The sequence below is a fragment of the Centroberyx gerrardi genome, chromosome 10, assembly GCF_048128805.1.
Source record: "Centroberyx gerrardi isolate f3 chromosome 10, fCenGer3.hap1.cur.20231027, whole genome shotgun sequence".
NCBI lineage: Eukaryota > Metazoa > Chordata > Actinopteri > Beryciformes > Berycidae > Centroberyx > Centroberyx gerrardi.
Window position 1 is genome coordinate 13,423,120 of NC_136006.1, and position 12,192 is coordinate 13,435,311.

At 45.7% G+C, this 12,192-nt stretch overlaps 1 protein-coding gene across 1 annotated transcript in view; it reads right to left on the reverse strand.

The window, feature by feature from the left end:
- The window catches only part of dip2a (disco-interacting protein 2 homolog A), a 98,520-nt gene that overhangs the window by 20,012 nt on the left and 66,316 nt on the right, over positions 1–12,192 (reverse strand). The window contains 10 exon segments of the mRNA XM_078285984.1: positions 18–120; positions 431–540; positions 647–770; positions 2,024–2,134; positions 2,770–2,861; positions 3,212–3,409; positions 4,871–4,990; positions 5,994–6,034; positions 9,157–9,298; positions 11,623–11,901. Coding sequence (XP_078142110.1) covers positions 18–120; positions 431–540; positions 647–770; positions 2,024–2,134; positions 2,770–2,861; positions 3,212–3,409; positions 4,871–4,990; positions 5,994–6,034; positions 9,157–9,298; positions 11,623–11,901 — 1,320 coding nt within the window.

Genomic DNA, 12,192 nt, shown 5'->3' on the forward strand with positions numbered 1-12,192 from the left:
CGCAGTGTCCCACTCACCCTCAGTGTAGCCGCAGGCCTGAGTGAGAGCGTGACAGTGAGCCAGCATGGCTGAGTGGGACACGGTGATCCCCATGGTGCTGCCTTCCTTGCTGGTCTTGTACTGGATATGAGAAACACGTAACAACATTTGAAGAGTTTCATTCCAAAATTAGATATCCACCATTTGAAAAAAGTGACACCTACTCTTACAAAATGATTGATAGCACAAAATGAAAACAAATGACAGTACTTTGTAATGGATACTAGGTAACTTAAGTGCTTGGTTGATAAAATGATAACATTTTTTCAGACCAGATCCTCTAGATTTTGAATGAGTAATGATTTTTTTCCAAAATAAAAACTCGTCTTTTGTTAATTTCATGCATATAATTGTTGACATTCTACATTGACAACAATCAAGCTGTACTAACCTCTATGTAGGCTATGTCATTACTGGCTTCCCGTACTGGAGGATGCCAGTCTTTAGGAGGCTTTACAACATGTTTTCCATCGGTCACAAACCACAGCAACCGTGGCCAGCCTGCACAGAGAGACACGTTAAATCAGTCAGGCAATACAGATGCAGATGAAACCATATTGTACGTTAACTTTAAACATGAAAACACATTAATAATAACACACTGTACCTTTGAAGGTGGCAACCTCGCCCGTCTGTGCTTTGGGAAGGCCTTTCTGACAAGCGTCGGTGGTCAGCGCCAGCGTCACGCCACAACTACCCAACAGAAAGCCGATCTGTTGACTTCCTGCATCCTGGGGGACCGAAGGCGATGAAAGAATAAAGATCATACTAACGCACATGGCACAAATACAACAGTTCTCCCGCACAGAGATTAACTATTAACTACAATAACACTCAAAAGGTAAAAGCTGTCAATAAAGCTGCTCTTAGGTAAGTGGGAATTGTAATGGAGAGAGAGAGAGAGATAAGATGATGAAAAAGAAGAGACCTCAGAGGACATCAAAGAAGCAGCAGGCAAGAAGGCAGAGTGACGGCCAGTCACTATTAAAAACTCTACCGCTGAGCCTCAAAGCCCAATCATAGCAGGAATGAAATCCAAGATCTGACACACACACAAACACAGACATAGACAGACACACACACACACACACTATATTATTATTATATTTGATTGGCTGCGCAAATTAGCTTACGGCTAGACTCCCACCGCGCAAACCTTACTGTGCATGAAAGCAAAAAAACATGAGAGATATGGAGTGGGAGGGAGAAAGAGAGAGAAATGGAGGAGGGAGGGAGGCAGGGAGTGAGAGAGACAGAAAGAAAGAGAGAGAGAGAGAGAGAGAGAGAGGGAGAGAGGAAGAAAGAAAGAGAGAAAATGGGGGCTGACAGAGAGGTACAGAGAAAATTAGTGGCAGTGAGCGAGTGAGTTTCTCCCCAAAACAGTTGGCCTCTGATCTAATATTTTGACTGGCATTACACATCATTTCACCTCACTCAAATCTCATTAATTACAGCACAGCATCTGCTAACAGCACACTTATGAGGGCAACCAAGAGCAGGCATTAATATTCAGCCTGTATAACTAACGCGGATGAATTTGTTTTAGCTGATGGACGGACTGGGGACTGCAGTGCATCCTAATGCTCTGCAATTAGAACATTTAGGAGATAATATTGATTATTGCTTGTACAGTTGTAGTCACACAACAAACTACCAAGACAACAGCCTGTCTGGGGCTTAAACCAGCTGCCTTCTGGTGTTACGCAAATAAGCAGGGATATGGAAATAAATATTCAATCTCGACAGTCAAATGCCATAATTATCAGACTGTTCTGAAGCTGCTATTGTCTTCATGTCTTATCTATCATTCAGTCATTCAGATGTCCTTCCAGTAGGGGTCACTACTGCTCTTCACTGGCTACACAGGACAGAACAAGTTTCTAAAAAAATGCCACACAAAAATGTCCGTACATTCCCAGTTAGTTCCACTTTGTTACTGGATGATCTGCATGCCGACTGGGGCAGGACTGGCGCTCGCCTTTACCTTTCTGGTGAGCGGCACCTCGATGGGCACAGGCACCAGCTCGGCCAGCAGACAGCCGTAGAAGGCCACCATGAACATCACCGGGTCGTTGTTGGGGAACACAAGCGCAACCTGCAGGAACATCACATGAACACTTTCGCTGTCATAGTCTGCATTCTGACAGTAAGAAACACGTATAGATTTATTTTTACTGTGAAACACTATAGGCGGTAAAAGGGAAGGAGGGGGAAGAAGAAACAACAAATATCGTGACCAAGATCTGAAACCAAACGTTTGCTTCCCCTTGCAGGTCAACATAGTCATATCGTATTTATACATAACTTTCTGTATGGAAACCAAGCATAAATATTATAGGCATTTGGTTTGGCATTGTGGTTTGAATTGATTATGAATATACTGTTGGGATGAAAATCTGCAAGCCTAGTCATTCCAATGTGCTCTTATCTTGAAGTACAAACAATAGCTTCTACTTCTCTTCTTATCTCTTATTTTTTTATTTCTTTTTCTAGCACTATTATCAGGACACTATGGCTCTGGCCTTTGCACCCCTTTACTATTAGTTATTTGTAATACTGGTGATCTAGGAATCGAAGCTCATTCTACTGCAGCACTCCTTGAACATCGCTCTGCATAAGAGCATCAGCTAAATGCCTAAAATGTAAGAAGGAAAGTAACATGTAACTGACCTCATGATGTCTGCATTACCGCTCCTTCTATTTAACATACAGTAATATTTCATGACTTACTCTGTCTCCAGGCAGAAGTAAAGGCTCGTTTCTGGTGCTCAGCTTGTTAAGAAGAGTGTAGGCCAGCTTCTGACTGCGGGTCCATAGTTTACCTACAGAGGAGTACACACACTGTCAGGTATTTCATATGATTTAAAAACACCTGTGGATCAAAGCCTCTGGTCAAATACAAACATAAACGGTAGCTCAGATCAACAATAGATTAAAAATAAGGTATGAGTCTTCTTTTGAGACAATTCATTGTATAGTTAGTGTTTTTTACAGGGTATTGATGACAGGGGGTGATTTTAGGAGAGTTGAAAGACGATGGCACGCCCCATGTAGACACAAATGATGCAATACACCCCCTCTCCTTTTAGGAAATTAAAGTAAAACATTGCTTCCCCCCCCTGCTCTTCTCCATTGTTAATTCTAGGAAAATCATCCACAGGTTGATACCTACCGTAGGTGAGTGTGTAAACGGGCTTGCCAGCATTGTCTAGTGCGGTCAGACAGGGGCTCTTGGGCTGGGTGGTGCCCCACCGTTGTAAGGCCGCCGGCAAGGAGGGAGGCCAGTTGGTGACGACCCCCAGAGGCTCTCCTTCCAGGGAACTCATCTGCTGGCCTTCTGGCTTCGGCTGGTTGGGATCCGGCTGCTGGACTAAATACACAGGGAGGAGGAAGGGACATCAGTCTGAGGGAGTCGATACAGTCGATACAGTCACTGGGCAATTTTTTGTGCGTTGAAGATGAGTAAATCTCTCAGAAATGGGTAATAACGGGAGGCAGGGAGTCAACTGTGTGTTGACTGGCAAAAAAAAATGTTCCTATGTGATTAAAGCAGCAAAGCTGAACCAGCTCGTTGTGCGCTGCTGCCTGTCTGAGCCGCAGAAAAAGTTGCCCTGTGTGTGTATTTTTGGATGGCTGTATGCTGACAGAAAAACAGCTGTTTCAGTATAAGGAAATGGGACAATAGTGAATTATATAGTATACAACCTCATTAAAAGAAGGTGGGTAAATAAAGGGAGTGTGGGAAGACAGTGTTTGGTGGTTTAAAGTTTATCTGTTAGTGTCCATATCACTATTAGTTGCCTATGAGAGAGAAAGCCACCAGATGAAGCTTTACTAACGCCTGGCTTCTTCTTCTCTGCCCAGCGACTGTTACCTCTCCCTCTTTCTCTCCCTCCCTCACCTCAGCCTCGTCCGTCTCGGGGGAGCGACTGCTTATTGACAGGCAGAAGTTTCTCTCTCCCTCTTTCACCCCTCCCTTCCTTCAACCTTCCTCCTCACTTCGGTTTATCCCTCCTTCTCTCCCTCGCTGTTCTCGACTTTATCCTCAAATCTCTGACTCCTGAAATCTGAGGGATGTTTAACTGGAGCTGGCCAGGTGTATCCAAGCCAAATAACACAGCTCCAACAGGCACAGATAGAGGTCCGCCTGCTCCCATTTCAGCTCTGTGGGCTGTTTCTGCTCACACCAAGCAGACCACCGAAGCTGCCCTGCCGCAGTCCCAGCGCCTAAGTTAGAGAGGCTTTACAATTACCTGCTGATGCACCACTATTCCTGCTGCTTTTTCACTTTCACACTGTTTACTCAGCCTGGCTGCGTACCACCCAAAACCCACCATGGACTGGTTGGAATGGAGGAAATGGTTAGATAGGGCTGGACCACAGTGTGTGTGTATGTGTATGTGTGTGTGTTTCTGCACCCAGTGTTTCCTAACCACTCCCTTGACACACCTGGTGGTCTCAGCTCCACCAAGACAGAAAAAAAACAACCACTGGTCTAAAAGTGTACCTGACTGTTTACTTATTAGGAGTGGCAAGGTTAATGTATCATTTTTAACTTAGAATTGGATGAGTTCCACACAAATGGCTAAAAACCCAAATGGATAACCAACAACTTGTTTCAAAGCTACAAAAATTCATACAAAATCTAATCTAATCTAATCCAATCTCGAGCCTGTCGTACACAAAACAGCAGGGGTCTTTGCATTAAATCCAGCATACAAACCACTTAAGGCTCTGATCAGTATGCTGTTCACACCAAAGCAAAGGATACTTTTTTTTCATGATTTATTGATTTGGTAGAGGCAGTGTAATTACTTCCAAGCCAGCTTACCATCCAAAAGCTCCTCAAAGTCGTCGACAAAGAACTCTCGCAACGGCGGCCGCTTTGGTCTCTTCAGGGTGTTGAGCAGCTGCTGGATTTTGGAGGAGACGCGACTGTTGACTGGAACACCTACACAGTTGGATGGGAGGAGATGAAAAGAGAGAGACGGGGGGGAGGGGGGCGAAGAAAGATGGCGGGATGACAGAGAGATGGAGAGAAAGGCATATAGGGAAGGGAGGAATCGGAATATGGGGATAGAAATAGATATATTGGTCCGGTGAGGGAGCAGGTGGGAGGGGAAACAAGGTTGAGAGAGACACATGCAGATGGAGAGATTGATAGAGAGATAGAGGTGGGCAGGGGGAAGAAGATGGATGAGAGGAGGATAGATAAGAAGAGGAGAAAAAGGTCAGTGTGGTGTTCTAATGAGACATGGAGATCAACCAGCTGTCAATCACACCGTGGCTCAGAGACCTCTACAGTCACCTGGAGGTCAAAGGTCACAGTCTGTCGCTGAAGCATCACGCTCGCTAGAGTCACCTGACATAACCTCAAAGGCCGGACGGATCGAAAAACAAGGAGAGCCGCCTGCTGCCTAGCAACAAAGAAGTCCCCTCTCCAGACAGCCCATAAGTGATTCATGAGGTGTCTCAAAAGGTGCCCGCTTCACACACACTCTGCTCCAAACTGCTTATGGTTTCTATAAGCTTTGCGGTAGTAGCCGAAAAAACAAACACTTAGCAACTGAACTCCAGTCAAATCAAATCATACGTTAGTCAATCAGCACATACATTAAAATTGATTTTCAACACATTTTTCACTTCACTGTGCACAAAAAAGCCAAACAAGAAAATACTCAAAAAAGCATAATCACAGAGACACAGATCTTTGCCAAGACAAAAGAACGGGAATGGGAGGGAGGTGTGGGGCAAAGACACAGAGAGAGAGAGAGAGAGAGAGAGAGAGAGACAGAGACAGAGGGAAGGAAGGAAAGGGAGACAGAGAGACAGAGAGAGAGAGCGTGAGAGAGAGAAACAGACAGAGAGCAAGAGAAACAACAGAGACAGAATGAGAGAAGAGGGAGAGAAGGGGTGTCCAGTCAGATTTTCCTCAGTTACATATAGGACACGGCTATTTGCAGACTGAAACCGTGCATCTCCTGGACATTAATTCCTACATATGAGTTCATAGTTAGTTGGGGGGGGGGGGTTTAGTCTCAGACATTCCAGACAGCCACAGGAGACGAAGGCCACAGCTGCACGCAGCCTGCCTGATCTGGCCTATAATAAGCCTGGCTCAGACAGACTCTGCCCCCTCGCGCAAGGACAGAGGCACTGGAAGTGGGCGTCAGGAGGCCAAGGGGTCGGCGCAGCACCTGATGGGCCAATTAGAAAGCCCCAGACACAGAGGACAACATCTGAGGGCCCCCAGCCCCACCCACTCAAGAGGCCTGATCATTAATATTACAGCCAACCAGGACTCTGTGATGGGGACGAATAAGCATCGCCTATGCAATGACTATAATTAATGTATTCATGGTTTCATTATTTATCCATCCACGCCCTAAAATTACCGGAGCAATCACTGACCCTAGTATAAGCTGGCAAAACAAATGTCACGCCATGTCTTGGTAATAATGAAATGTCAAATATATAGTAAAATTAATAGATTTAATAAGCATTAAATTATATATAGAGGATATAAATCAGATTTGCATCTAGCAGCAAACCTTTACTTTATATTTGTGTATGACTGTGTTGCTTTATGATGGGTTTTTTTAAGTTTGTCTTTTCTTTCTTTTTATTCTCTTTGTGAAGCGCTTTGTAAACTGTGCGTTTTAAAAAGCCACTATATAAATAAAGTTTGACTTACTTACTTACTAACTGAAACCATAACAGAGATGGAGTTAACCAGTCGTACTCCCTTCACTAAAGACCCTACTGAAGTCGTCCTGAAGTCAGATGTGATGTTTATCTGTCCCACAGCAGACCTAAAGTGAACCTACACTTTCTATCAATCAATGTATTCTAATCTTTTATTTAGGCACCACTGGATGCATTCTCCATCAAATAACCAACACCTTTCAGTAGCGAGCAGAGTAGAGATGGGACTCAAGAGACTTTTGAGACATGTTTTTCACCACCGACTGTGTGTCAATATTAAAATGGCAGCAGCGCTAGAAGGCTGCCATCATAGACCCCGCTGTGTGGCTACAGGCTATCAGGCTGGTGTAGCGGGATGTGGTGAGTGAGAAACACAAAGTGACAAGTCTAATGTCTCAATCTGAGAGCAGAGACCAGCATGCCACCGCTCGGATTATTCACAAACCTGATTTCAAGCTAATGTCAGCTTGAGCATGATCACTTTAGAGAGCGGATTTAGGTTAGACATCTGCTTGAACATGGTGAAACACAAATGCTAAAGCCAAACCACTACACACACACACACACACGCACAGAAATTTGATGACTGAATTCACTATAGCTTTGCCTATATTTTTGGAAGACACACACACACACAGTTTGGACAATTGGTAGAAGTGACAGTGGAGGCGAAGGCAGAAACATACACACACGCACACACACACACACACACACACACACACACATATGCACACACACAGTGCACATAGCAGACTGGCATAGAGTTGGAGGAACGGTTATAAATACCATCCATTAAACTGAAGGCTCCTTCACCTCTCCACTCATAGCCTGGAGGAGAGACACATCAGGATGTCAATGAACACAATCCTGCTGACATCGGGGGACTGTGTGTGTGTGTGTGTGTGTGTGTGTGTTTACTGTATGAGCATGAATGTGCAACAGAGAGAGAGAGAAAAGTGCCAACAGCCAGGCAGACAGACATAGGTGAGTGTAAGCTTATAAAGAGAACAAATAGACTGCTGTTGAACCATAACAACAAGGTGTTTTTGCTGGGTTTTTTTAGTTTTTTTTTAGAGTGACTTAAGTGGTAAATGTGCTAATGAGGTGGCTGTCATTAGAGCATGGGGGTTTGAAGAGTCTCAAAGGCCACATAACAAATAAAAAGGGCAATAATAAGCCTTTTGAAATCCATTGAGGAGCTCCATGCTAGGAAAAGCCATCACTGGAAACCTTTCAGGAGTGTTATGTACAAAAAAAACATTGATTATTTGAAAATTTCCTTTCCCTTTCTTGGTAAGGAAATAACTTAGGTAGGCTGGCTTAGCTTTCAATAAGCAGGGAAAACCCAGACAACACATGCATTCTTAATGGTCCTGAGCGCGGCAGAGGATGGATGGCTGTAATGTAATAGGCCATGTTCAAGCTGTGTTCCACTTTTCAGGCCGCCAGCTTATTAACACGTCGGCTATCAATTCAAAGCAGTATGTCAGCACCGATGTTGGAACGAAGATGGAAGGGCGACAGGAACATACTGGCTCTGGGTTTATGAATTGGTTTACTTGACTGTCATCTGTGGCCACTCATTGTGTGTGTAGACATTAGACCTGGTGCATACACTACATGTCTAACAAATCAATTTTCCTTAAAGGCAGATCAGTCCAGTAGTATCAAGACAATGACTTGATTTGAGAAAATTAGATAAAAATAAGATTAGAGTGCAATTAGACTCAATACTAGACCAAAATTTCTTGTTAAGATGGAGAGAGGACAGCGCCCTCTTGATTTGGTTTCATTGGTCACCCGTCCCGCCAGTGCATAGCACCCAACTGTCAACATCAGCAACGGCCAATCTGGAAACTGCCAGCATGCTGGGTGCGCACTAGACTGCAGGGTTTGAATGATGAATGATGTTAGGAGGCTGCTATCTTTATGCACTGGTTCACTAACAACATGGCAACAACTGAGCACAACACTCACCTCTAACAACTTTGGTTTATGACCCATAACTCAGAGAGTTTTCTCCTCCTTTGTAATCCACATAAATCGACACTGCTAGACTCAGGTGGCACAGGGTTCCCGACAAAATCATGCCAACGCCAAGTTGGCTAGAGCTGGTGCTTTTAATAGTGTTTCACTGTCTGATTCACTGGCTGATGCATACAGAACATTGAGGTAGAAATGGGGCGGGGTAGGTGGTTGGGTTGGGGGGGTGCTGTGTTACCATGGCAACACAAGGGGGTCAGTCAGGAGCCTGTGCCAGGCTGACAGAAAGACAGACTGACTAAGACAGAGGGACAGACAGCAGGAGAGAAAGGGAAACGGGAGGTGACTGTGTGTGAGTGTGTGTGTGTGTGTGTGTGTGTGTGTGTGTGTGTGTGCGTGTGTGTGTGCGCACATGTGTGTGGAGGAAACTCACCATCTGCGGTCTCCATGACGCTGGTTTGGTGGTTGTAGCCGCGGGGAACACCTCGCACTGAGGCCACCTGGGGCCGCTCCGCATGCAGCGAGGAGCGCTCCGACAGCCCCGTCACGTCAGGGGGCGCCGAGTGGTTATCTGTGGTGGGCGGGGTGTCGGGGGTTAAAAGGTCAAACGCCAGGCCTACTTAGGGCTTTGGCAACTGAGTGATAATCTTCTTCATGTGTTAGCAAACAAACTGACCTGACAGCTTACGAAATGGACTGTTTGACAGGCTAAAAGCCTTCTTTGACATCTGTAGTTCTGTAACTGGAGACTCTTAAGCTGCGGTAGAGTGTGTTTTAGCAAGGATTTCACAGTTTAACTCTACTGTAACCGTCTGCCGTGATATTGAATGAATGTTTCTACTCAGCATTAAAACGCATCCCCCACGGCGGGCAATGTATCCACAGAGAACTAGATGCCTGTGTAATATGATTAATAGGCGAGACTGAGGACATTATGAAAGCCTCCATTTGTTCTCCCTCTCATGTTCAACTCTTCGCCAGCCAAAAAGGATGCCTCACAATGAACTTACACAGATCAGGCTACTAACACGATGCTAACCCTCCTTTAATCCTCATCATTTAACACTGGTGGGAAATACCAAAACACAGACCAGGGATAAGTTCCAAAAGGCAATTCTACTTGGACAACTTTTTCGGGCAACAAAGATCATAAAATCACACATATTAAATCTGTGCAACACAAGTGCGCTACCGCTTTATAGGTGCTGTGGTAGGGTGGGGTGGGGTTGGGGGTGGGGGTGTGTGCATGATTGGAGTGAGTGAAGCTACGCTGGCTTTAAAAGTCCCCCTGTTAACAACAAAGTATTAGTTGTTGTTGTAACTAAGAGAATCGCTGAACAAAATATTTAATTCATGAGTTGACAGCTGAGTTGACAGAAAATCACGTCCGTAATTCCCCAAAGCACTGCGCATTGCAAAAAGCATTACGCATGAACAAACCAACAAACACACAGAGCCCGACTCTTATTGAGGTGATCCTCCTGACCACCTAATAACTGGATGATATGAAATATATTAACTACGTGTAACATGTACAAGGAACAAATGTGTGATGCCAAAATGCCATTAGTCACACTTGTTTGGTCATACCCAACCACATGACCTGAAAATGTGGCCCGTGTATGACGGCCCTGTAGTCACTGTCCACTGCTGAAGTAAATGACAGATACAGAATCAGAGTCTAAAGGGCCAAGGAACAGGGGTACAGAGGAGATGTATTTACAGCTCCAGTCAGCACCAGTCACTGCTGCCTCTTTATGACAGCAACCTCAAGGGGAGAGGGGGGGGGGACACAAATCAGACAGCTCCATCCTAATAGGCTATCGCTCCACCAGCAACACACACACACACACACACACACACACGACCCAGACACCATCTCGCTACGCTGCTGCTGAGAGCTGGAGGGAGATAAATCCACTGAATCTCATTAACTAGCCCGTGACACTCCCACGGCAACGTGGAACGAGTAGCTTTGACGGGGAAGTGGCTTTGAGCCCTTTCACATGACTGAATGACAGTGAGATGGCAGACGGAGACGGCTAATTAGCAAGACGTGAATTAAAACTCTCGTCGCTCGTTCCCTTTGTCTTGCCTCATGAAGTGCCGCTGCGTATCTGGAGGGGAGATAAGGCCTCGGCAGTGGCAGATATAGCAGGGCACAGCTGTCCGTCTGTGAAGGAGCTACAGTTGTAGAAGAATACTCAGAGCGACAGAATACAGGTTTAGATGTTACCTCTGACATGACAAAAAGGCTGCTTGGCTAGCACTAATAGAAAGCACTGATGTTCTGCAGGAATCATCAGCAAACGTCAAACAGTGAAAAATGAGTCTTTCTATTTGTGTGTACCTATACTCATGGATAGAGGAACGGGAAACCTTAGGGCCATGCAGGGGGTCCTGCAGGTTTTGTATAAGGACTGTGTGTCAGTGTAATTTTTCTATTACCTTGTAGTCTACCTGAATGAGACTGAAAACAGGATTCCTTCACAAGCACACTTGGAGGAAATATGTTTTGAGATCTGATACTTTTTCCTTCCTTGGCAAGAACATAGTCATTCCGGCAGTACAACACTTTTCTACTTCAGTACACTGCAACCTCGATGCCCTACCGCGTGCAACAAATCCTGCTGTGTGTTAAGACACATTTTCACACCCTCCGATACTGCACCATCCCAGGGGAGCAAAGCAGCGCTGTTAACCCTTAACAAGAAAATGCCTAAACTCTGACAACCATCACCTCTGGAATCCTTAACTGGGTGCGAAAGCTGCATTAAGGGGAGGCGTTAAAAAAAAAAAAAAAGAAACATAGGGCACCACTGGCACCGCTAGCGGGCCTATGGGATGTGTGATGGTGTGTGAGCGACTGCGTGTGTGCGTGTGTGTGTCACTGACCTAGCTGGGTGTGTGCCATGAGGTCGGCCAGTGCGGTAGCTGCTGCGTTGGCGTTGAGAGCTGCGTGGGCAGCGGTGTTGGTGTTGGTGGTGGTGGTGACGGATCTCCCTCCGGGGTGGGATGAGGTGGATGACGCGGAGGATGAGGTGGACGAGCCCTGGATGACGCGGTTAAACCAGTGCTCTACGGCGGGGTGGCCGTGGCCCTGGTAGGGCGTGGAGGTGGCCAGACGTCCCTGCCGGCGCAGCGAGCCCTCGTCTTCCGACGCCGAGGAGGTGTCTGTGTGTGACAGGTCAAGACAGGGCAGCGTCACAACAGTGGACAAGAACATGGGATGTCTACAGTGTCATCAGGAAACAAACCAAGGTGCAGGAGTCAGACGATATGCTGATGATATGCCGTTATACTTATACATACTGGACAGAGTACATATAAGCCAATGAGATGGGCAGATGGATTTGGATGGAGATGGAAGTTGTTAGGCTGAGGGAAGCTCTTGTTTAAATGTCCTATGTGGCTAAATAAGAAGAGTATGTCTTTAACACTGCAGGGATTGGACTCCCTGTAAGA